Source organism: Pongo pygmaeus, chromosome 11 (assembly GCF_028885625.2).
Source record: "Pongo pygmaeus isolate AG05252 chromosome 11, NHGRI_mPonPyg2-v2.0_pri, whole genome shotgun sequence".
NCBI lineage: Eukaryota > Metazoa > Chordata > Mammalia > Primates > Hominidae > Pongo > Pongo pygmaeus.
Genome location: NC_072384.2, coordinates 23,633,030 through 23,660,837, shown reverse-complemented (window position 1 = coordinate 23,660,837; position 27,808 = coordinate 23,633,030). Strand labels below are relative to the sequence as shown.

The 27,808-nt window shown below is 38.9% G+C and overlaps 1 protein-coding gene across 14 annotated transcripts in view; it reads right to left on the bottom strand.

The window, feature by feature from the left end:
• CLASP1 (cytoplasmic linker associated protein 1) overlaps positions 1-27,808 on the bottom strand; it is a 312,442-nt gene that overhangs the window by 142,890 nt on the left and 141,744 nt on the right. For all 14 annotated transcript variants that reach the window (XM_063647337.1, XM_054479398.2, XM_063647338.1 and 11 more), the window contains one exon: positions 21,769-21,836. In XM_063647337.1, coding sequence (XP_063503407.1) covers positions 21,769-21,836 — 68 coding nt within the window. The remainder of the gene's footprint in view (positions 1-21,768; positions 21,837-27,808) is intronic.

Sequence of the window (27,808 nt, the reverse complement as noted above, 5' to 3'; positions counted from 1 at the left end):
AAGCAGAGTCAGGGGCAGTGAGAGCCGAGGTCTAATGCCTGGCATGCGTCCAAAGGAGGACCGCAAGACCCACACATCCAGACTTCTCAGTTCCACGAGCCAAGTCACTCCCCTTCTCCCTTACACCACTTGGAATGAGGCCTGCATTGCTGGCAACCCAAAGCATCTCTGTACTATATCAAAGGGATGTCATGCAGATTAGACAAAATGCATTAAAGACAGGAAAACCATAAGTATGGGACAAATGTGCAGCTACCCTATTTGTGCTATGCTTTGCATGCAAAAAACCAGCTCTTCAAAAATATTTCAATAGAAGTGAGGGATTAGGAACATAATTTTCCTTAAAAATGGGCTTAAAAGGCCATACAACTAATTCAAGTTAGGCAGCCAAAAAAAAATATATGGACATTCTTGAGAAATGGAGGAAGGCATGGTTAAAACCACCTTCTCTAGAACTGATTCCAAAGGGAAAGTATCCATTTCCCCTTTGTCAAGCGTCCTTAGGAGGTCTCAATGACAATTTTCTCAGGGTCACAGGAAAGAAAATAATTTGTCATTTGTAAGCAAAAGAAAAAAGCTCAATTAGGAATATGCTTCCATCAAGTGGAATCAATGTTTTAAACTCTCTCCAAATCCTCCATGCCCTGTAACTTGGAAGTTCAAGTCCAGAGCACAGGGTCACCTTACAGGTGATTTGGTCTCAAACTAATCATTTCGTTACTTCTGTAATAAAACTGGACTCCCAGAGCACCAGCCTTGCCCTAGCCTCTACCACTGGGAGGCTACTGGAGAGGATACTGCCTCTGAATACCAATAGGTGACCACGTGCATCCTTCTTCATCTCTCCAGCATTTCTCTAGTAAGCACGCTTGTGTCTGAAGTACTCTGTTGGGAGCTGGGATGCAGAAAGGGAAGTCATGGTTCTCACTGTGGAGTGCACAGTCCAACGTGGGAACACATACAATCAACAGCACGTAGGATTCAGTGTGAGGTTTTCCTAACAGCACACACACAATATGACATATGAATCCAAAATAGGGCCAAACAAATTTAGAAAGGATCCACTGTGCCCCCCAACCAACCCTTGGATGTGACCCGTACTACTTGGGTCCACTTAACATTAACTGAGAGTGTGAGAGGCTTTAAATGTGTGCACATCCTACTTAACTCAGGAATATCCTGGGCTACCATGCTCAGTGAATACACAGCGAGAGAGAACAAATTCCAAAGACTCTTCCTGAACAGATGTAGCAGGGGCAAGGAACTCCTGACAGGGGATAATGAACAAACTAGCCAGCTTCCCTCTGCACCTGGACAGGCCCAGGTGCCCCACTACTCTGCGAGTGTGCCCATCCTGGACACTAGGGAACAGAGAATCAAAGACAAAGTCCCCAAGTCATGTCCAGGAGTTAGGGTTCCTGAAGTTAGAATCTCTTGGCCAAACTGGAGGCCCAGTTTAAGTTAACCCTGTTAATACTATGGCTTCCTCAGAGAAAAGAACTTACAGCGACACGTCAAGAGTGATTAAGATCAGTCTTGAAGAAGAGTACCTCTAAACGTATGTCAGAAAGACTATAAACCTACCCTTAGAGCCAAAAAGCAAAGGAAGGGAACACAAAGAGACTGGTACTTTAATATCCAGAGTACCAAAGAGCTCCCTAGGGGGTGAATTAGGGAAGATGAGAATAAACTATCCTTCCTGCTGGAATAGCTAGTCCCCAACACAAAACTCTCTGAGCACCTGGGCTGAGCCCACAGTATCATCTCCTGGAATGACACACTGAAACATCCACAGGAACTCAATTCTCTATAGAAACGTCCACCATTCCTCAATATCCACAAGAGCTCTTAGACTGAAAGCCTGGCTTCATGTGTCATTAAGGACATCATTCCCAGACATATGTGTATTAGTGCCTCAAACTCTGCCCAGGACCGGACAGACCCAGGGTAAGACGAAAACAGACAGAGCCTTCCCCAAGAGAGCTGCTTCTGCTTCTCCCACTTGCTACGTTCGCAGAGCTGGGACCGTCCTCTAGTCCCCTCCATCAGCCACCTAACTCAGAGTTCATCCAGCAGGAGCAAGAGAGGGAGAGGAGAGGGGCTGAAATAAGTAGTCACCTATAGGAATCTTCCTCTTTTAAGATACCAAAGCTCTCCTGGGCAGAAGACTGACCTCATCCATCTGGGCATCCTGCTTTATCTGCCCCTCTTTCCCTCCCCGCCCCACACAGGCCTGGTAGAAAGTTAGTCCTTGAATCACCTCACTGTTGACTTTTGTACTCTCTGGCCATGAATTTCTAGCTGCTTTGAAGCTTCTCTCTGCGGAAACAGGATGACTATAAACATCTACAATAGCTCAGTAAAGCTCAGGATAGCATGAAAAGAATTAACCATTGTAGTGAAGGAAAAAATAAGTTCTTACTTTAGGAATCTGAAGGTTTTTCCTAGCAAATATCTGAGAGAAAGAGAGAGAATATGAATGAATATGTGTGTGTGTATATATGTATGTATGTATATATGTGTATATACATATATACACACACACACAAGAATTTGGGTTTATTTTCTCCAATCAATATTAATATGTCTGTTTTTTGGTGCAATGTTCATTCAAATCTAAATAATTCCAGTCCTACAATTTGAAAAGTTAAAATCATATTTTAGTTGACGGTTTTCAATGATTTTAGTAACACCTTTGGCTAACTACAGCATACATATGCTTAAAACAATAGCTATCTAGAGTTCTCATTGCTGTATTTACATAATTATAAAGAGTTAACATAAACCAAAAATAACTTGTTTCAAAATTTCAAAGTAGTTAGCTTTCTAAAATTCTTTTAATTACACTTGGGTATTATTACAAACCTAAATGCAAATGGCACTCAGCTTCCCTGCTATTATTTGTCTAGAGAATTATCTAGACATTCTGATGCATGGCCGGGTATACAGGCCACACAACTGCAGGCTAAAAACAGGAAGAAAGCAAAGTTTAGGAGGAATCAACATCATGAGAGGTTTCAAGCAAGCGTATTTTAGGAGGAGGAAGTGCAGGTAAGTGCAGTTATTCTACGTAAGGTACAGGATATCCTTAAAGAGATTTTTGTAAATTATAGATATATCACTAAAAGTACCTATTTGATAACTGTCCTCACGCTTTGATCATATGCTCATTTTCTAACCCAAATAGGTCAAGTGAGTGTGCCACACACCACATCTCCATCATCTCGGCCCACCACTGAGGCCTGCTCACCACTACCTTCAGCTTCCCTCCGTATTCCCCAGCTCCCAAGCCAACTGCCCACATAATAATCACATTGCCCAATTTATGCCAAAGACAACCATTGTGTGAGAAATTTCACACCCAATTTATAAGCACCAACATCCCATGCTCCCCTTTGTCCTGCATGCCAAAAAGTCAGCCTTGCTGGGCACAAACACCACCATGCAGGGAACTTCTGAGCACAAACAGTGCAGGGCCAGGGTCTTGGGCCCCATCACAGGGCTTCCATCCAGCTCACAAATATGGAGGCCAGGATTCTCTTCCAGTTGACTATGAACCTCTTGATGGCAGTGGGAGGAAACAAGGGAAAGATACAAGAGAACATGGTGGGGAAGAGGTGGGAGAAAAGGGGAAAAGAAAGGAACAAATGGAGAATGAGAGAGAACAGATTTTCTTAAGCTCTGAGTTCATGAGTAAAGCATTAATTTACTTCAAGAAATAACAGCCAAGATAGTTTATAGGAGGAGCAGGCTAGCTGCCACCTGACTTGGATAACTATCTTCCTCTTTTGTTTATTCATTGAGGATGAGGATCTACTACATTTCAGGCACTTTACTAGTTCCTGGGAATACAGTATGAACAAAACATTCATGCTAACTGCCCAAAGGGACTTTCCAGTACAAAGGGGTATGACATTTGTAAAGACAAATCTGTGATAAAGGCAAAGAAGAAAAAGAACAGTGTTCTGTAACAAAGTGAGGGGAAAGGCAGAGGGTGGTGAGAGACATTTTGGACATGGTGGTTCAGAGAAGGCCAAATCACACTATGCTGTAGGCCTTTTACCAAAGGCATAACCTCATCTACGTGGAAGAGGATTACTCAGGCATCTCTGTCATGGACATGGAATTTAAGAGTAGGAGGCAGAGAAAGGTAGAAGGAAGGTTCCAATTTGCCTTGAAAAATGAAGCAAAAGAATGCCTTTGACTAAGCAGCAGGGCAAGGCTCACTGTTTTGGCAGGAAAAGGGGCCCTACAAAAAGTGTACTCTTTCTCTTTGGAAAGGGTTTACCCTGTGGGTCTAGCCTCACGGCCACCAGCATATGCACACAGGTTATCACAGCCTGGCCTAACTGCAGATAACTGAACATAGTAAGCCAAGCTCAAACACCATTTTCATTTCTGTATAAAGAAACCCAAGTACACTAAAGACTCCAAAAATTGTTTTAAGATAGAAAAGAGGGCCTTCCAATTGTGTGTGTGTGTTTTTCCTTCAAATTTTGTATTTTAAAGACCCATGAGCTGTGTACGGTGGCTCACGCCTGTAATCTCAGCACTTTGGGAGGTCAAGGCAGACAGATCACTTGAAGACAGGAGTTTGAGACCTGCCTGGCCAACACAGTAAAACCCTGTCACTGCTGAAAAAAAAAAACAACAAAAATTAGGGCATGGTGGCAGGCACCTGTAATCCCAGCTACTACAGGCATAGTCCACCACACCAGCTCACATACCCTTTGTGTATGCCAAGGATGTTTGTAAATGCCCGCCCTGTGCCTGGCACTGGGCCGGCTGCTGGTAATTCAGAGGTGAACACAGCAGCTCCCATCTTTATTCTCACAAAGCTGATCATAAGCCAGCATAAGGAGCCTTAGGAAAGCGAATTCCTAGAGGCCACAGAAGTCCAGGCAAGGCATTTCGGAGGAAGCCTCTGCACCAAGACCTGAAAACCAGGCAGGTGTGAGGAAAGTGAAGTGCATTCTAAGTGAGAATAATGTGTGCAAGCTCCCTGGGGCAAGAAAGGGACAAGGCAGGAATGGCAAAGGCACAAAGGCAGTAATGAACGAGAATGGGTGACTACAATGACAGTAATAATGACAACCACAAGCTTCTTCCTGGTAATAGGTTAGAGAATAGTAGGACATTGAAATCATCATTTATCCCTCAAAAAGGAACTGAAAAGGTACAAGGCAGGCCTTAAGTGGGCATATTCTGACTTACATTTTTACTATTCATGGCAAAGGGGAAAGTTTTCAGCAACACTAAGGGATGTGAATAAAGTTTGCAAACTGATGACCGAAAACTGAGACTTCCAGAAGCCAACAACTAAAATTTCAACACCTAGATAATCTCTGAGTGTCATATTACGTAAGAGTCACCACAGATCCTTTCATTGATTAAATGTTCATTTCTCCTTTTGATCACAGTACTTATTTTACCTTTCAACTTGCCCTGAAAGTTATAAATGTCAGAACCCAAATCCCACAGATATCAGATCTACACCCTGTGCTCTTTTGGAGATGTCATTTTAATTATCACTGTAGCAATCTTGACCCAATTCTTTTTGACAATCACTACATAGGCACAAAAGTAAGTCAGGTGGAAAAACTTAGAGCCAAATTTGGAAAAGGTTTCCTACCAGAATGTTCTCTCATACTTTAAAGTAATTACACTAAGAGCTATTTGCCATTTGTGCGAATAATCCTTCAAATCATCCATCTCCGCTTTAATGATCTCTTTCTCCAGAACCCTCTTTAGCTAGAGAGGCAAATACCATACTGCTACATACGAAGACAAAGAGAAATAAGATGACAATTTAACATAAATATCCATGTTACAATAATACTTAATCCTCTAATAGCAATCTCAACTCTACTCCAAGATACAAACCCACCTGAAGCAAACTCACGTACAAACAAAATTCTATGTCCAAGTGTCCAAAACTATAATCACCTACAATCACCTTACCCTCAAAACCTGCTCTCCCTCCAGATTCCTGACTTCAGTTGGTCCTACCACCATTTGTCCACGCCAAAATATGGAATTGCTCTTAACTCTTCCCCTCCTATCTCCCACCAGGTCTTTCCTCACCCACTGCCCTAAATAAGCACTGGGTGTCAGTGCTGCTTAGAACCACCTCTCACTTCCATTCCCTCTCACTCCCACTAAGGCCAACCTAATTCGGGTCTTCCTCATCCCTCAGGTAGATCTGTATTACCAAAGAGTATCCTTACTGGTGTCCATGTCTTTAATCTTTGTATGTTTTGTTTTTTTAATGACCTGTTTTAAATACACGAAACAGTGAAAAAGATTTTCTTAAAGCACATACCCCAACACGCAGATCAACTGTTACCTTTAACTACTGTCCCTAGCGTATTCAGCATTCCTTAGTTTTTCCCTAATGTCCTTTATCTGCTCCAGGATCCCATTCAGGACACCACATTACATTTAGACATCCTGCCTCCCTAGACTCTTCTAGGTTGTGACAGTTTCTCAGACTTTGTTTTCAATGACCTTGACATGGTTAGGGAGTTTATAGAATATCTTTCATTTTGGGTTTGCCTGAGGCTTCTGCCATGTTTCCATAGAGCTTACGGGGCTTTGGGAGGAAGACCACAGAGGTAAAATGCCATTCTCATCACATCCTATCAAGAACACCCACCACACTGACAGACTAGGAAGTTATGCTCCCCTCCTTTAGAATGGGATATTTGCATAAATGATTTGGAATAATTCTGCACAAGAGGTTCGTCTCTTCATCTCCATTTACACACTTTTCAATCATTTTGTTTACATCAGTATGGATCATTAACATTTATTTTATACTTTGGGTTAAAACCCAACACTATTTTACTGTGTTGCTTAAAGTGTTCTAGCTTTGGCTATTGGAAGCACTTTCAGTTGACTCCTGTGTCTCTCAGCCATACCCCCACTGTTGTTTTGTTTTGCTTTTTCTTTGATTTTTTCAACCACTTCCTTACTTTCTGGCCCTGCGAGATACACGGGCTCACCTTGCTCCAGCCCTAAACTCAGCCATTTCCCCAAGGAGCCCTGGTGGTGTTAGTGACCAAGATCTGGGTACTGGATGGTTTCTTTTTACAAGATCTTAGGATACATTTAATTCTGCATCTTGTTTTCTTAGAATACCTTTCCATATCTACACAAAAAGATCAACTATATTATTTTAAACCTCAGTTCAACCTTCATACCTTCTGTTATGAGATCTAGAGCTGCCACAGTGGATGTGTCCCTGTATCAACAGGATGAGATTGATGTGCCAGGCCCAAGGCCCCTCACTGGCTCCTCAGCCAAGGGACTATCATCCCCAATTTGCACACGAGAAAATGAAGGTGGACAGCCATGCTGCCAGTCCCAGGTCACACACTGCCCATGTAGAGGTGACACTCATACCCAGTCTGAGGGATTCCAGAGCACTTGGCCTGACAAGATGGCTTTCTGGAATAAAGACTTGTCTAAGACAGCAAAAACTAGGACTCTCCCCTGTCCTGCAACTAACCCAATTATAGAAACCCAAAACCTTCAGTATCTGTGTTTAAAAGCTGCCCTACCTACTCCTCATGGGGCTGCTGTGAAGTTCATAAAACAGAAAACGCAGGAAAGTGCTCTGAAAACACTAAAGTACTCTACACACCTTGGGAGACCCGCTGCTGTTATATTTTGCAGATTTTTAATGGTCATGAATTAATATATGATTCAAACATGCCACTTCCATAAGAAACAGTATTTTAATCCTTGTTTCCTATCACGACTGCAGTTACTGAGGGTAAAAGTTACCAAAGCATGTAAGCCTGAATTCCAGGTGATAGTGACTAAGGAGGCAGGCAATTTGAAAAAATATATCAAGTGTAAGAATAGTCTTTATTTTAAACTCAGATTCAGGAGGCTATCTCCATGGCTTTTAACATGAAAAAGTTGACTCCCATATTATTTTGACCTGTTGCTAAATACAAACGAAAATATCACAACTGAAGTCAAATGCTACTTGTAAGTGACACACTTTCAAATCCTCAAAGAAAAGGCTCTGAGAGAGGTTACTTCAAAACATGAATTATTTAACTCTCCTGCCCAGGTATTGATTTCCTGCAGCAGTTTAACCTGAAAATAGAATATGATACTTAGGTATGAAATAAAAATATTATCACTGTATACCTTAAATCCTCAATTAAAGAATACAAATATACTTTAAATTCTCAATTTAAAAATATGAGCAGAAATGTGGCATCTTCCAGTACTTTCAGCCCAACTTAACCAAATTTAAGAAAATAGCTATACAAACCTTTAATAATCCACTACAAAATAAACACTGAGCAAAAGTCCTGGATGTATACCCAATTCCCCACAGCAGGAGACAAATAAACACTTGTTACTGTATGCAATTTTACTCTGTGCAATACCTGTTTCAGTAGAAGAGTCTGGAAATACCCTTTGGAGACAACAAATTAAGAGTCTGCCAGCAAAACCACTAGGAAAGCAAGACAGTGATACAGGTTGTTCCCATCACATCAACTGTACCCTACACCTTTAAATGCAAACCCTGTTTACACAGAATCTTCTAAAATCACTTCGATATTGGCCAAACCTGAGAAAAAGCTCTGTGGAAAGACTGAAAACTAACCTAGAAGATTTTTTGTGAACAATACTTCTTTTGTAGTTTTCCTGTACATTTTTGCATTTTTAAAATGCAAAAATGTAAAGGGGAAAAAAATAAACAATGACTTAAGACAGAAGCAGCATCCTTGCACTGCTATCATTTATGCTTTTCCTCTATCACTACTGGGAAAACTTAGAAATTTCTAGCCAGTAGATTCTTTTCAAGACCACTTAGCGTTATTAACAAATACCTTGCAATTGCAAATAGATTTATGTTCATAACCCTCATACTGTGAACATAAGCAGAGAAAAATTAAAAGCCCATGAAATAAACAGAAGATAAAAACACAGCTAGCCTCAGCCTACTGTGCCTACTTCCTCTCTCCTAGTCTTAGAATGTTAACATTGATGTTTATTTCCCTGTAGGTTTCACAATTTTTCACTGCTTAAATACCAACAACATTCATAACAATCATTCCCATGTTTCATCCATGATTTTTAGTTATCAAAGGAATTATAAAATTTTTAAGCATTTCCTAGCCAAGCAGCAATAATTATAAACACTTTTCAGAATATATTAGAATAGCCTACCTTTCCCAGTAGTCATGATTGTCAGTAATCCTGGTATCAAATAAAAACACTGCTCTGAAAGCTATACCTACTCACAGCAACTTAAGCATCAGCAAACTCTCCACCCACACTTGTTCAGTATGATCCGGCAGCACCAATGACAACTGCCACCCTATTCCAGAATAAAAGCCTAGACTAACACTGATTTTTTTAAAAAGGGTTGGGGGGTGGTGGCTGGGGGGAGGTGTGAGCCTTCTCCATCCAACTCTACTCATTTAAGAGAGTCTTCTTTAAAAGTGGTATTAAAAAATTTTAAACCAGTTCTTCCCCCTCAAGAAAAAGAAGAATATTCCTAACACAAATCTTAAAAAGAAAAACATCAAAAAGCAACCTTATTTCCACATAGAAAATAAAATAAGCTGCCCGCTGCAGCTTACACGACTTATGCTGCCATCAGAAGCAGTCTCTTCCAGGCTATTTTAGGTGGGCTTCTTAGCACAGCTCAACACATATGCCAGCCTTGTAACAAACACATTATCCTTGTATTCGTGACTATGGAAACACTTTCCTAAGATACTGAACCACTATCCCAAACCTTGTAATATGCATAGTCTAATAAACAAGCACTGGGAGAGAGTGTGAACCTAGAACTGGCACCTGATCCACTTATTCACAATCATTGCTTTTAAAGGATAAGCATGGATAATAATGGCTTGGCTTCTTAATAAAGAAAAGACAACTGATTTGCCTTTAAATGAATGCTTTGTCCTAGCTACACTAGGCAGTAATTCAGATCTTATCTAACACAATCTGTCAATGGTCTGTTTTCAGACTTGCACAGGTAATTCTCATTTCCAACAAAGTAGAACTGATACCTGTAATATTTTTCAAGTTACAGTTTTTTAAGTGTAAAACCATAAAGCAAAATGCATTTGGCAACAAAATGATACCCTGTACATTCATGTATAAGAGCCAATAATGTTATGATTACTTGTTTCCTACTTTATAGTTTTATTAGCAAATAAATATTGGGTCTTTTACTTCAGCTACAAATTTATTATAGAATTATCATGGATTTAACCAAGATGATAGGTTGTATCTTTCCTCATAAACATGTTAGCTTTGCTCAAGAAACTCAAAAGCATGTGTATTTTTTAACCAAATTAATGTTCATGGGCCTCGAGCTTCAATCAAATCCAATTAAAGATCATTAAGTGGTTGCAGATAAAGGACACTGAGTAGTCCATAATTACTGGCTCTTTCATTCTGAAAATCCAATTCTCCCATGAGCATAAGCACATCTGCATGATTTTAAAACTTACAAATAATTTGCTTTTTGAAACTCATGGAAGGAAAAACTGTAATTTTTGCTTCAAGGGGCTTGCTAATTATATGGAGATGAAAAAAAGAAGAAACATCTATATGGCAACATATTTTTAACTCTCATATTCTCACCATTCAAAGCCGAAAGGCCTTTGGGTAACCTAGCAACAAGAAGGAATCATACAAAGATGAAGTATTCTATTACAGACAGGAAGCCCATTTCAAATTGCTACTTGGCTGCTTTTTCATTGCTGTTTTAGTCACAATTCGATTACGCTTTTAAAAATTAAGTCCATGGGTTTCATATAAATATTAAGCATCAGAGAACAACATAATTTTGCACATCTGAAGATATACAAACCCTGGATAAAACCCTATTATTTCTTAGGAGTACCACCATTAAATATGTTTCTTTCAACTTAGCTAAAATCCAGAACGTTTCTTACTCAAAAGTGCACTGTTGTTCACAAGTAACAAAAGAAAAAAATAAATTGGACTTCATCAAAATTTAAAACCTTTATACACCAAAAGACACTTAAAAGTGAAAAGATTGGCTCACGCCTGTAATCCCAGCACTTTGGGAGGCCGAGGTGGGTAGATCACGAGGTCAGGAGATTGAAACCATCCTGGATAATACGGTGAAACCCCATCTCTACTAAAAATACAAAAAATTAGCCGGGCGTGGTGGCGGGCGCCTGTAGTCCCAGCTACTCGGGAGGCTGAGACAGGAGAATGGTGAGAACCCGGGAGGCAGAGCTTGCAGTGAGCCGAGGTCACGCCAGTGCACTCCAGCCTGGGCGACAGAGCGAGACTCCCTCTCCAAAAAAAAAAGTGAAAAGATAAGCCACAGAATGAAAAAAAAAATTTACAAATCGTATCTGCAAATCATATATAGTTCAACAACAAAAAGATAAACAATTCGATTTTTAAGTGGGCAAAGGACTTGAATAGATGTTTTTCCAACATAGATCTACAAATGGCCAGTAAGAACAGGAAATATGTTCAAACATATTAGTCATTAGGGAAATGCAAATCAAAACCACAATGAGATACGACTTCATATTTACTAGGGTGACTACAATTGAAAAAAAAAAAAAAGCATTGCCAGAAAGTGGAGAATTTGGTAATGGCTAGAGAGAATATAAAATGGTGCAGCCACTGTGGAAAACAGTTTAGTGGGTCCTCAGTAAGTTAAACATAGAATGACCATGTAATAGAGCAATTCTACTCCTGGATATACACTCAAAAGAACTGAAAACAGGTGTTTAAAAGCTTGTATACAAATGTTCAAAGCAGCACTATTCACAATAGACAAAGGTAGAAACAATCCAACTGTCCATCAATAGATGCAGAGTTGCAGCTATCTGTGACTATACTAAAAATAACTGAATTATACACTTGAAATGAATGCTGTCATGGTATGTAAATTATATTTTAACAAAGCAATTTTAAAAGAGCATTACTGTCCATACTACTCAAAGCAATCTATAGATCCAACATAATCCCTATCAAATGCCAATGACATTCTTTACAGAAATAAAAAAGTAATCCCAAAATTCACATGGAACCACAAAAGACTCAGAATAGCCAAAGCCATCCTAAGCAAAAAGAACAAAACTAGAAGAATCACATTATCTGACTTCAAATTATACTACTACCATTGCTGTTTTTGTGACAGTATGGTATTGGAATAAAAACAGACACACAGACCAATGGAACAGAATAGAGATCCCAGAAATAAATCCACACATCTACAGTGAACTCATTTTTGACAACAGTGCTGACGAGAACATACACTGTGGAAAGGACAGTGCTGGAAAAACTGAATATCCATATGCAGAAGAATAAAACTAGACCCCCATCTCTCACCACAAAAATCAAATCAAAATGAATTAAAGAGTTAAACCTAAGACCTCAAACTATAAAACTACTAAAAGAAAACATGGGGGAAACTCTCCAGGACATCGGTCTGGGCAAAGATTTTTTCAGTAACACCCCACAAGTATGGGCAACCAAAGCAAACAATCAACAAAGTATAAGACAACCCACAAAATGCAAGAAAATATTCGCAAACTACCCATCTGACAAGGGATTAATAACCAGAATATATGAAGAGCTCAAACAACTCAATAGAAAAAAAAATCAAATAATTCAATTTAAAAATAAGCAAAAGATCTGAATAGACATTTTTCGAAAGAAGACACACAAATGGCAAACAGGCATATTAAAAAAGTGCTCAACATCATTGATTATCAGAGAAATGCAAATCAAAACTACAATGAGGTATCATCTCAACCCAGTTAAAATGGCTTTAATCCAAAAGACAGGCAATAACAAATTCTGGCAAGGATGTGGAGAAAAGGGAACTCTTATACACTGTTGGTAGAAATGTTAAATGAGTACAGCCACTACGGAAAACAGTAGAGAGGTTCCTCAAAACACTAAAACTAGAACTACCATATGTTCCAGCAATCCCACTGCTAGGTATGTACCCAAAAGAAAGGAAATCAGTATATTGAAGAGATAGCTGCACTGCCATGTTTATTGCAGCACTGTTCACAATAGCCAAGATTGTAAAGCAACCTAAGTGTCCATCAACAGGAGAAGGAATAAAGAAAATGCAATGCCTATACACAATGCAGTACTATTCAGCCATAAAAAGAATGAGATCCTGTCATTTGCAACAACATGGATGGAACTGGAGGAAATTATGTTAAGAGAAGTTAGGCATAGAAAGACAAACTTCGTATGTTCTCACTCATTTGTGGGAGCTAAAAATTAAAACAACTGAACTCATGGAGACAGGGAGTAGAATAACGGATACCAGCAGAGGCTGGGAAGAATAGTGGTGGTGGGGAAGGGAGTGGGGATGGTTAAAAGGTACAAAAAATATAGTTAGACAGAGTAAGATCTAGTATTTGATAGCACAACAGGGTAACTACAGTCAATATTTATTGTATATTTAAAAATAACTGAAAGAGTATAACTGGAATGTTATACTCTTTTGCAACACAAGAAATGATAAATGCTTGAGTTGATGGATACCCTACTTACCTTGATGTGACTGTTATACAAAATACCTCATGTAATCCATAAATATATACAACTGTTATATGTCCATAAAAATTAAAAATATTGGGCCAAGCGCGTTGGCTCATGGCTGTAATCCCAGCACTTTGGGAAGCTGAGATGGGCGAATCACCTGAGGTCAGGAGATTGAGACCATCCTGGCTAACATGGTGAAACCTCGTCTCTACTAAAAATACAAAAAATTACCAAGGTATGGTGGTGGGCGCCTGTAGTCTCAGCTACTCGGGAGACTGAGGCAGAAGAATTGCTTGAACCTGGGAGGTGGAGGTAAAAGTGAGCCAAGATCGCACCACTGCACTCCAGCCTGGGTGACAGAGCAAGACTCCATCTAAAAAATAAATAAACAAATAGGCTGGGCACGGTGGCTCAGGCCTGTAATACCAGCACTTTGGGAGGCTGAGGCGCACAGATTGCCTGAAGTCAAGATTTCGAGACCAGCCTGACCAACATGGTGAAACCCCGTCTCTACTAAAAATACAAAAATTTGCTGGGCATGGTGGTGAGCGCCTGTAATCCCAGCTACTCGGGAGGCTGAGGCAGGAGAAGCGCTCGAACACGGGAGGCGGAGGTTGCGGTGAGCTGAGATCGTGCCATTGCACTCCATTGCACTCCAGCCTGGGCAACAAGAGCAAAACTCCAACTCAAAAAAAGAATAAAAAATTTAAAAAGTAAATAAATAATACATTAAATTTTAAATGCATCCTCCAAAATAATCTGAAAATCTACAAGTATGACAGTTATTCTTAAATATTCTTTTTATTAAAAAAATGAATATACCCCCAAAATTGAGCAACTGGAGGAGAATCTATTATTCTGAGCACCAACCATGTCCCAGGCACTAAGAAATTTGCTAAGAATTTTACACACAATCTCATTTATTCTCCACAAAATCTCTGCAAGGTCTTCACTCCATTTTACAGATGAGCAAATGTGGTTCACAAGAGTTAAGTCACTTGCCCAAAATCCCATAGCTAAAGCGTTGCAAAGCAGGGCACAGACGCCTTTCCTAAGAGGGAAAGAGAGCCACACATTTCCAAAGCAATCCCCCTTGACTTGCTCCCTGACACTGTCCACACTTCCCCACACAGGGGCATGTGGGCACCCACACTCCAAAATTAACAACTATAACTACTGTTTGGCATACACAGTCACCATTTATTAAACAGATACTTGTTGCCAAGTCCTTAGCTGAGTATAGGCTGTTAAATTTTCACAAATGGGAGTAGAAAGACATAGATCATTTAATTGACACCCTTTTGAGTCAGCCTAGGAAGCCCCTCTGTGGACATGCAGTGCTAACCAACCAAGGCAGCCACCAAGTGATCAGAACCTCTGCCCAAGAGGTCGTTGAGGAGCCTGGAAATGAGCCCCACGTTGTCATTCATTCTCTCCTGTGTTTTGCTCAGTTCTCTGTCAGCTCCAGCTCATATGCAACACTCCAGAACCCAGTGGGTATATAAGAATCCATGGGAAAAAGCAGACAGAAAAAGAGTCTAGTCATCTCAGATACTAAGTGTTCGTACATGCACTCAAGATTTACTAAGAGACAAAGAAGAAAAGCTGGTTCCGGTGAAACAAACCAATCACAGAGAACACTGGGACTAAGAGGCCAGTCTGCGAGGTATCCGAGTCTTAGAATGAGCAAAAACAGGCACACAGTCCCCTGTATGCAGGAGGGTTACAGTCCAGTGCCGAGATAGGTATTAGTCAGATAATCGCCAAATGTAAACCTGCAAACATAACACATACCAAGCAGTGGGCTAAGGGGTGCCTGCCCACACTTAACAGAGGGATCTGACGTCATTTGGGAGGCCAACAGATGAATGGAATAAGAAAAATATGTATATATACACAATGGTATATAATTCAGCCATAAAAAAGAATGAAATCCTGTTATTTGTAGCAACATGGATGGAACTAGAGGCCATTATATTATATAAAATAAGCCAAGCACAGAAACACAAACATCACACGTTGTCAGTCATATGTGGGAGCTAAAAGGGTAGATCTCACAAAGGTAGAGATTAGACTGGTGGTTACCAAAGGCCAGGAAGGAGAGGGGGAAGAGTGAAGAGAAAAAATATATATAAGTGTATTTATTACCACTGAATTGTACACTTAAAAATGGTAAAGATTGTTAATTATATATGTAGATTTTACCTCAATAAAAAAGCAATATTTGAGTTAAACTCCATATGAATCAGTGATAATATTTATGAAAAGTTAGGGAGAGGGAGGTATCAAAAATGACACCCAATCTTTAATTTACATACCAGGATGAATAATGGAGCAATCACGCTTATAAGGAGTACAGAAAACACTTAGGGTGGAGCAATATTTATTGTTTTGTGTTTTGTCTTTCAGCCAGAAGTAGAATATAAATTTGGTTTTAGATACATGTTTCAAATACAAGAGGAAATGTCAGACAGGCAGCTGTTTCACATACAGTTCCAATCCTGTACCAAGATCTGTATAGGAGACAAACATTTATGAAAAAAATGTGATATAGCTAATAAATAAAATTACAGCCATGGATATGTGTAACCAGGGAAAAAAGCACTGCCTGAGAAAGGAAAAGGTCTAGAATCAAGCTTTAAGAATTTAATGACTAATTAGTAGACATTAGATAAAGGAAGCCAAGAAGGTGCAGCCCAAAAAGCAGGAAGAAACTAGGAGGAGGTCAGACCCAGCTTTTCTTTCTTTTTTTTTTTTTTTTTAAGATGGAGTCTTGCTCTGTCACCCAGGCTGGAGTGCAGTGACACAATCTCTGCTCACAGCAACCTTCACCTCCCGGGTTCAAGCAATTCTCCTGCCCCAGCCTCCTGAATAGCTAGGACTACAGGAGCCCACCACCACGCCCGGGCCCGGCTAATTTTTTGTATTTTTAGTAAAGATGGGGTTTCACCATGTTAGCCAGGATGGTCTCAATCTCATGATCCACCCACCTTGGCCTCCCAAAGCGCTGGGATTACAGGCGCACACCACCACGCCCAGCTAATTTTTTGTATTTTAGCAGAGAGGGGGTTTCACCGTGTTGCCCAGGCTCGTCTGGAACTCCTGAGCTCAGGCAATCTGCCCGCCTCGGCCTCCCAAAGTGCTAGGATTACAGGCATGAACCACCATGCCTGGCCTCTTTTCTTTCTTTTTACTGTGGTAAAATAGGTAATAGTTTCTTTTTCTTTTTCTTTTTTTTTTTTTTTCTGAGACAGAGTCTCACGACCAGGCTGGAGTGCAGTGGCACCATCTCAGCTCACTGAAACCTCCACCTCCCAAGTTCAAGCGATCCTCCCACCACCCCCGCCGCTGGGACTACAGGGGTGCCCCATCACACCTGGCTAATCTTTGTATTTTTGTAGAGATGGAGTTTCACTATATTGGCCAGGCTGGTCTCAAACTCCTAACCTCAGATAATCTGCTTGTCTCGGCCTCGCAAAGTGCTGAGATTACAGGTGTGAGCCACACTGCACCTGGCCAAAAATAGGCAATAGTTTCTTAGGTATGACAAAAGAAAAAATAAACAGATAAATTGGACTTCATCAAAATTTAACACTTTATATCTCAAGTGACACTATCAAGAAAGTGAAAAGAAAACCCACAGAATAGGAGCAAATATTTGCAAATAAATCACATCTGGTAAGAGTCTGGTATGTAGCACATCTAAAGACCTCTTAAAACTCAACAATAAATAGGCAATTAACTCCTTTAGAAAATGGGCAAAAGATTTATTTGAATAGACATTTCTCCAAACAAGGTATTTAAAGGGTTAATAAGCCCATGAAAAAGATGTTCAATACCATTATTCATCAAGGTAAAGCAAATCAATACCACAATGAGATACCACTTTACACCCACTATGGTGACTATAATGAAAAAGATCGACAATGACAACTGCTGGTGAGGATGTGGAGAAAGTGGAAACTCTTACAGGTTGCTGGTAAGAATATAAAATAGTGCTGCAAAACTGGAAAACTGTGTGTTTACTGTGTTTGAGCAGTTACTCAAAAAGTTAAATGTACAACCCAGCAATTCTACTGCAAGGTATATAGCCAACAGAAATGAAAATACATATCCACATGAAATCTTTTACATCAATGTTCAAAGAATCATTCTTCACAATGGCCAAAAAGTGGAACAACCCCAAACGTCCATCAACAGATGGATAAAGAAAATGCAATCTAATCACACAATGGAATCTTGTTCAGCCATAAAAAGAAATGAACTTCTGATACATGCTACATTATGGATGAACCTTGAAAACATTATGCTAAGTGAAAGACACCAGACACAAAAGCCAAATATTGTATGATTCCAATTATACAAAATGTCCTGAATAGGCAAATCCATAAAGACAGAAAATAGCATGCCAGAAACTAGGGGGAGAGGGGAATAAGGAGTAAGTGCTAATGGGAATGGGACGTGAGGGTGACGAAGTATTTTAGATTTAAATAGTGGTAATAGTTGCACACTTTGTGAATATTCAAAAAAAAAAAAACCACTAAAGCATACACTTTAAAAAGTGAAACACCAGTAGGTAAATTATATATAATCTCAATTTTTAATTTTTAAATGAACAGCAACTAGAAGGAGAATGTATCTCAATTTTTTAAATATACTGATAACTTCACAAAAGGCCTAACACCTATTTCTGATAAAAACTCAGATAAGGGCATTTGACTTTCCTTCTTTAACCTTCATGTGCCCACCTGGGCACACTTTCCTTTCTTTCCTGTTCTAAGGCCTTTTTAAATAAACTTCTATTCCTGCTCTGGAAAAAAAAAAAAAAAAAAGATAAGATAAACAGAAGTAAAGAGAAAACTACCTCATTTTGATAAAGAACATCTACAAAAATCCTACAGCTAATATCATACTTAGCACCTAAGATAGGAACCAGACAAGGATGTCTTGTCTCACCACTCTTATTTTACACAGTACTGGAAGTTCTAGCCAGTGCAATAAGGCAAGAAAAAGAAATTAAAAGCATACGTATCTGAAAGAGATAAAGCTGTTCCTATTTACAGATGACAAGACTGTATATGTAGAAAACCCCACAAAGGCTACAAAAACTCCTACAACTAATAAGTTCAGAAAGGTTGTAATCTAAGCTGTATAAGGTATGAAATGGAGAAAGCAGACGATGAATGGATCTAGAGAAAGCTGAACAGTCAAAGGTCTGAAGTTCAAAAGAGATCAAAGAATTACACTGGGAGTTGTGTTTAAAAAAAAACACGAAGGAGGAGGAGGTGGGGGAGAGAGAGGGAGAGAGAGAGAAAGAGAGAGAGGAAGAGAAAGAAAGAAAAGAAAAGAAAGAAAGAAAGAAAGAAAGAAAGAAAGAAAGAAAGAAAGAAAGAAAGAAAGAAAGAAAGAAAGAAAGAAGGAAGGAAAAGAAAAGAAAAGAGAAAAAAGAGGGAGGGAGGGAAGGAGGGAGGGAAGAAAGGAAGGAAGGATGGATGGATGGATGGATCAATGGAGGGAAGGAAGGAAGGGAAAAGAAAAGAGAAAAAGGAGGAGGAGGAGAAAAGGAGAAAGAAAGAAAGAAAAGAAAAAAGAAAGAGAAAGTTAGATAAAGAGGGAGACAGGTTTTATTCCATCACTACTGCAGTTTCTCTATGCCATCTAAATGTTCAATGAAGGAAATCAGGTGGTTTGTTTTTTGACAGCAATTGAACATTTTACTGGTCTCTCAAAGTTACTGTAAAGAGATGAAAATCATTTAGGTTAGAAATTCTAAAATTTTATACATATGGCTATATATTACTTAGTTTCCTTAAACATTTTGGCTCTAACAATTAAAACAGTAATACTACATATATAAAGCAAAAAGCTGAAATTATCAGCCTCCAAGAAATTTTGTTAAGGCTTCCTTACCATTTGCTATTTTTAACATAGATGTTTAAAAGAACTGTTTCCATCCTCAACCCTACACCTATGTGTGTGCACGTGCACACACACATAAAGGGAATTCGGGGGCAATATTTATACCTAGCCATTTAGAATAAAATGCTGCTTGTGATACATCCAATGCCACACAGTTCTGGCATTCCTGAGGGTGAAATCCTATTTGTCACATCACTGGATCCCAGAGTATATGTACACTCTTTTAGGCAAGATCCCCAGTGTGGATGCAGTCTTTCTCCCCAATGCCAGCACTATAATGAGATTCTGTTTCATAGCTGTCATACTGGCTTATGAAGCACAAACTCACTTTCCTGCCACTGCTTTTACTTATTTGCACAGCAGGTTCTGTCCTAGTGCCAACAATTTTTAAACTGAGAAACCACACAAATGACACAAATACACCCACACAAAAGTAAAAGCCATGTGTCCAGCAACTAACTGCCTGTGAAGACCTGCCTGTGGACACCCAGCAACCCCACTCATCACGAGTGCACCACTCAGATGCCAGATTTCTGGCCCCGGCTCTACCAATGATATGTTTTTAAAAGTTAAAAGTATGTACACTAAAGTACAGGGTAAAGGAGAGAAAATTATACCATAGTTAAAATTATATACAAATTATACAGTTATAGGAAAATGAACTAAGAAAATACAGCGAAAATGATTTTTGATGGTAATAGCTGAATTATATCCATTTTCTACTATTTCTTACAATCTATGAAAAAGAAATGAGGATAAATGAAAGCATTTTTAGATCACTTTAAGTATTTTGTATAGGAAACATGCTGTTCAAAGAAAAATTCCTTTGGAATAATAATAGGTACACAGCAGAGTGTGAGTCAAAAGACTTGCATTCTGTTACCTGCTCTGCCCTTATGGATCAAGTTACTTTGAGGAAAAGTGCTCAGACTTTTCTTTACAATCTCAAGATATTCAAAATGGGAAGGCTTGTACTAGGAAGACAGTAGTAGTGATGAGGAGAATTACTGGGATTCGGGGTGCAGTTTTAAAAGTTAATACAACAGGATTAATGAATTCAGTACTGGTTGTAATCTAAGATACCTGAAAATTCTAAAATAGCTTAGCTATGACACAATGAGGTATCCAGAGTTAGAAAAAGTTTTTCTCAGCAATTAACTTTTTGATATTTTTTCCTTCATACAGGAGTAATTCACTCCTGTCTTTTCCTCTCCTTCTGGAATCACAAGATTTACCCACTAGTTCTCAAATATCATCACAAAGTATAGTGAAAGGAATACAGGAACTGGAAACAATAGATTACAACTGACATCAAAATCATTACTTTATTTATTCAACAATACTTACTGCACACCTATCACAAGCCAGGGACTCTTCAAGGCACTGAACTTATGCTCATTGAGAAAAAAAATAAAGAACAATAAAGGGAATAAAGTAAAGGTCCTGCTCTCATGAGTAAACACATATTTTTCTAGTGATACATGGGAAGAAAACTCAAACAGAGTGAGGGCACAGAGCGTTCCCTCAGAACCCTGGACATGCTATTCTGGTGGCCTCAGTAATGCAGTGATACTATATGAAGTGAGATCTTCATGGAATGAGGGAGGAGGGAGGAGGCCATAATGATACCCACAGGGCAAATAATAGTTCAGGCAGAAGGAATTACAGGCACAGAGGTCCTGAAGCAGGAGATGCTCAGAATGTTCAAAATTAGCAAGGAGGTCAATGTGGCTAGAGCAAAGAGAAATTTCACAAAGAACAATTCAAATGACATCAGAATGGTGGTGGGTGCCAGATCACGCACGGCCCAGTGGGCCATGGTGAGTTGCTGAATTGTAGTCTGGGTGTGATGGGAAGTCTTTGGAGGATTAGGAAGAAGATTAACATCACCTGACTTGTATTCTGAAAGGATTACTCTGGTTGCTATATCAAAAACAGACTTTAGGCATGGGGAAACAGTAGAAGAAAAGATACTGTTTAGGAGGGAAACACAAGAGCCCAGGTAAAATACCATGACAGCTTGTGCTAGGAAGACAGCAGCAGTGATGATGAGAGTTCCTGGGATTCAGGATGCAGTTTTAAAAGTAAAGCCAACAGGATTCATTAATAAATTCAATACAGGTTATGAAAGAAAGTCAGTGATGATTCACTCCATTGTTTCTGGCCTGGAAAACTGGGTGAATGGAGGTTAAGTTTTAAGACTTAGAAACTCTTACTAAATTACCTAATTCAGCTCTTCACATATAACATAAATGATGCGAATGTAAAACTGAAAAAGCAAAAGTAGAGATTGCTTTTTCTACTCACCATTTGCAGATTGTATCATGTTTCCAGATTTCTGGACTTCATCAAATTTTGTAAAAATTACATTCAACCTGTATGAAAGAAAAATGTAAACAAACTATTAACTATCACTGCTCATAGCCAATTATATTAAAATGCTAATGTGAAGTTGATCCCCACCCCCCACCAAAAAAAATCAATGATACAGACCCACCTAATAACAAAACACAGTGACTAAATCAATAACATTAACAATAGCCAACAATAACTGAGCACTTACTATGGGTAAAGAATGGGCCTAGAAGTCTATCTGAAAGATCTCATTTAATCTCCTTAAGGTGACACAGGTGTGGGGTGGAGATTCTAGCCCTGACAGTAGTAATCCAGAGCCCCTGCTCTCTGACATTCTGACTACTCTACACAAAATGTGTATCTTATGAGAAGTGTGTGTTTCTCCTATTTCTTTCTTAGCGCAGACTATCAATTACTTGGGATGGAGCTTTTCAAAATGCACTAATAGTACGTTACAAAGGCTTGTGCTTATTGCTGTGATTCATGCTTAATCCAAAAATGCTATAAATAATTTCTCTAGAAACAAATGCTGTGACTGGATAATCTTCAGCTTAAAAAATCTGTATTACATTTATTTTCTATTAATGGATCATTTCACCTTGGCATTTAAATTAAAGCAAAATTCCTTAACCAGTCTAAATATTCCATCCTAGTGACACCAAAAATGAAAGGAAAAGGTGGGAGAATGCAATCATAATTAGTAGAAAAAGTTAAGAAAAAAGAGGCTTTCTTGAGCCAGGCATGATGGCTCATTACTGTAATCCCAGCACTTTGAGAGGCTGAAGCAGGTGTATCGCCTGAGGTCAGGAGTTTGAGACCAGCCTGGCCAACATAGTGAAATCCCATCTCTACTAAAAATACAAAAAATTAGCTGGGTGTGGTGGTGGGTGCCTGTAATCCCAGCTACTAGGGAGGCTGAGGCAGGAGAATTGCTTGAACCTGGGACACAGAGGTTGCAATGAGCTGAGACCGTGCCACTGCACTCCAGCCTGGGCAACAAGAGCGAAACTCCGTCTCAAAAAAAAAAGAAAGAAAAAGAAAAAAGAGGCTTTCTCACAGGTATATTGGAGTAAGTGTTGAGATTCCAAAACAATGTACCTGTGCATTCAATTTTAGGGACATTTTAAGTGCTTTTTAACAAACCATCCTATCCTGCCAGCTCTCATCATTTCAAATATGTTTGTCTTTTCTTCTCAAGCGAATGGAAGCTCCTCAGGGGTAGAGAAGTGAGCTATATATTCTTTTGGTATTTGTACCAAACACTATGTATGCCATGCAGACGCTCACTCAGGAGAGTTACATCACTATGTTAGACAGCTGGAACCTAACTCCTCACTCTGGAAAACTGTAGGTATTCACACAAGCTCTGGTGTTACTTCATTAATTTGTTCATTCACTCAAAAATACTTGAGTGCCCATTATGTGCCCAACACTGAGCTAGTGAGTTCTTACCCTCTGGAGCTTATGCTATAAGTAACAGAGAGGCCAAAATTACACATCAGCAAATGAGGGGGATGAACCAGCCTGATGCACTGCCTCCCCCCCATTCCATAGGAGACATCAACAATCTTTTCAAGCCATCTTTCCACCAAGCTCAGATGTTCCCTCAGAATCCTTCTCAAAACTATTCTAGGCAGCCACTACCCATTCGTTAAAACTGGCACTGAATAAAACTCCAATTGCCACCTCAGGACCAGATATGAGTAAAACTATAACTCACTTTCAAATCCAGCAGTTACTAAAGAACTGGAAAGATGTCTCACATGATTGTGTTTCTTATGATGTTTCCAATAGCTTCCCTTTTTAAAAGTAACAAAGATCTCCAATGGCTTGACAAACTCATAAATAATATCATGACACAGGTTGCCAGGGCATGCCCTCACTAAGGCACTACTTGATTGTGTCACAACCACACCCTCTGATGTGAGCACGTCTGCAAGTCTGCAAGTTGGAGCCAAGGTATACCTCTAGTCTGGCTGTTCCTGAAATTACTGGAAGAGGGCAAGTATTTCTTCCATTCCTGGGAGAGTATTCACCATTCTAAATGGTAATTGTGTACGAGTCTGCGGATTCTTTCTCAGTGGTGAGGCATTCTCACTGTGGTCACATTACCCACGACCTGGCAAGCCTGAACAACTAGGTATGAGAACACTATAAACATAACTATTACTAGTATGTCCACCTTAATTCAGAATTCCCTCTGCTTTTACTCTCCTGTCTCACTAGCTCCCTCATTCTCTGCTCAGTAATGCTGCTACAACAGCTCCTATCAAGGTTACCACCTAAAGAGACAGTCTAACACCAACAAAGCATCCTTAGGAATGAAAGGACTGGTTTTTGTTTGCTAGCTCTCAGCACAAAAATATAAAATGTCTCTCTTGGGACCTACGGATTCACACAAATCTAAAAGGATGAGTTTTATATATTCAAAGACATTGAATACGTAACTAATGATTACCCTCTGAAGCCACCAAATTGTTTTATTTTAAATCTCTGGATTTCCATTTAAAATAAATTTCTTTACTGGTTTGACAACCACCATCTTCCTCTATTTTTTCTGAATTTAAATTTCCATATTAAACTCTTCAATCCAATTAGAACTTATGTTACTATAAGATTTAGTTCAAGTTAGTTCCTTCCTAGAAAATTTTATATATAAATTTTAAATAATTTCCTGGAAGCAAATACTTAATCACAGCAATCTCAGTCAATAAGCTGCATCCATATACTCAGAGCTTCTAGCATGAAAAAGAGAAATCAACATAAACACATACTTAAAAATCCAAACTTGGAGGACAGAAGAGATTTTGAAGAGAAAGAAAAAGTTTTAAAAAAAAGTCATTAGTGCTCCCAAAGAGATAAGAGAAAATATTGTGATCATAAAACAGGAGAGGAGCCCTTTAAAATGGCAGAATAAGGACCCTTGAAAATCTGCTTCAAAGAAGCAAAGAAAACATTGGCAAAAACTGTCCAAATCAACTTATCATCATGGCAAGTGTGAAAACTAGCAGCCTGGCAGCCACTAGAAAGAGCTGAAGCTCCCAAGTCTGGAGCTCCCTAAAAGTCCCCATTCCCAAAACTATCATTCCACCTATCTGGCACATCCCTGCAAGCCCAATTGCAGGGCTTGTCTTTATCTGACCTGACTTAGAGCTTGTTCAATGTTAGAGGCCTTTTCCCTGAGGCGATGATCAAAACTAACCAGTGACAACTTTTCAACATGGCAGATACCCGAGACAGAAATAACAACTGGGGCAAAGAAGCTGACCAAAAATAGAAAAAAAAAAGGAGGGGAGGCGGGGGTAGAAATTGAGATGTCCACAGCAAACTTTGAAAACACTGACATACTCCTGGGAACCTGGGAGGTCACGTATATGTGCAAGGCTGTGCACATGCACAGGCCCAGGAAAGACCCCTGAAGCCTCTAATGTCCCCACTGGCTGACTGTGACACTCTGAACAAGCAGGAAGTAAAAAGGAAGCTAGAGGTGCAAAACACCTTTCAGAGCACTGAAAGCATGCCCCCAAAACACAGAGCCAGTCAGTAGAGGCTGGGAGACTTACTGGTTCAACATGTTTAAGGAAATCTCTGTTCAATCATTAGCTAACCGCTAAGCTAACCAACCAGAGAATTCAGTGGCCACATAAAACAAAGAACAAAGACTTTAAGGAATTCTTTCAGGAAAGTCACTAGACCAAAATAAGCAACAAAAACAATAAACAGCAACAACAAAAAATCTGGGGAGGGGAAAGAATATGATTTCCTGAGTTGCCACAATATATTATTTAAAGTGTCCAGTTTCAACAAGAAATGATGAGACAAAGAAACAAGAAAATATGGCCCATACAAAGGAAATAAAAATCAGTCAACAAAAACTATTTTTAAGGAAACCTATACATTGGCTTAACTCAATGAAGACTTCAAGTCAACTAATATAAATATGTTGAAAGATCTAAAGAAAACTATTTCTGAAGAATTAAAATACAAGAACAATGTCTCACCAAATAGAGAATAACAACAAACAAAAAGAATATATTTAAAAGAACCATATAGAAATTCTGGAGATGAAAAGTACAATAACTGAAATTAAAAATTCACTAGGAGGAGTTAAACAACAGATTTGAGCTGAGACAAGAAGGAATCAACAAATTTGAAGGTCAGTCAATTGATACCATATCCTATCTAAGTAACAGAAACAAACAAACAAAATGAACAGAGCCTAAGAGATCATCTTACAAAACCAATGTACTAACATAGTCACATAACAGAAGTCCCAGGAAAACAGAAAAAAGAAAAGGAGATACGGTACTTTTCAAAGGATTTTTTGGGTCAGATTCTTTGCCCTAGTTGTTACCGTTGCCTCAGACATCTACCACGTTGAAAAATTATCAAAAAAAGATACATGAAGAATAATGGCTAAAAACTTCACAAATTTGATATAAAACAATCTATATATTTAACAAGCAACTCCAAACAGGATAAACTTAAAGAGATCCAAATCTAGACACAATAACCAAACTGTCACAAGAGAAGACAAAGAGAAAATCTTTAAAGCAACAATGGAGAACCCACTCATTGTGCACAAGGGATCCTCAAAAAGGTCAATATCTGATTTCTCATGAGAAACCATGAAAGCCAGAGTGGAGCAGGGTGGGAATAGATAATATATTCAAAGCTCTGAAATTAAAAAAGACAATCAACCAAGAATTCTATATGTAACAAAACTATTCACCAAAAACAAAGGAGAACTTAAGATATTACCAGATAAACGAAAAACAACAGTCCTTTGCGTTGAAATGAAAGGACACTGTACAACAGCTCAAATCCACATGAAGAAATAAAAAAAAAGTAAAAATAACTACATAGGTAAATATAAAATATAGTATAAAGGTACTTTTTGTTCTTAGCTCTTTTCTTGTCCTACATAACTTAAAAAGAAACTGCATAAAGCAATAATTATAGAACTATATGCACTGGTGGGCTTATAATGTATAAAGATGTAATTTGCATGACAGTAGCAAAAAAAAGAAGTAAACAGAGCTAAGTAGAAGTTTTCAATACTGAATTTAATAGTATCAATTTAAACTAGACTGTTTAAAGTCAAGATGTTAATTGCAAGCCCCAGAGCAACTGCGAATAATTCCCCCCAAAAAACTAAAATAAACAGAAAGTTATAGTAGTACACTAGAAAATACCTATTTAACACAAAATAACACAGTAACAGAGGAACAAAGAAACAAGTCATGACATATAAAACATGAATAGCACACCTGCAGACATAAATTCTACCTTACCAGTACTACATTAAATATAAATAGATTAAACACTCCAACGGAAAGTTAAAAAAAGTCAGACTGCATAAACAAATAAGACTCAACTTTATAGTGTCTACAAGAGACTCATTGTGTTTATTTTTTTTTATAAAAGATGGGGTTTCACCAGGTTGCCCAGGCTGAACTAGAGCTTAAGTCACCCTCCTGCCTCAGCTTTCCCAGTAGCTGTAACTGGGAGTACATGCCACCACACCCAGCCTAAGAGACACTTAAGACTCAAAGTCACAAAGTGGTTGAAAAGTAAAGGATGGGAAAAGATATTTCATGCAAACAGTACACAAAAGAGAGCTAGAATGGTTACAGTGATAACAAGTAACACAGACCTTAAGACAAAACTTCTCTCTGTGCACAAAGAAAGACATTTTACAATAGTAAAAGAGTCAATGCTCAGGGGATCATAACAATTATAAACATATATGCACCTAAGAACAGAGCCCAAAATACAGGAAGCAAAAAGTGACAACTGAAGAGAGAAATAGATAATTCAACAGTATTAACTGGAAACTTCAATATGTACATTCCTTAATGGATTTTAAAAACCAGAAAGAGGATCAACCAGAAAATAAGACTTCAATGACACTATAATCCAACTAGAACAAACATCTGTAAGACATTCAAACAAACAATATCAGAATACAGATTCTTGTTTTTTGAGACAG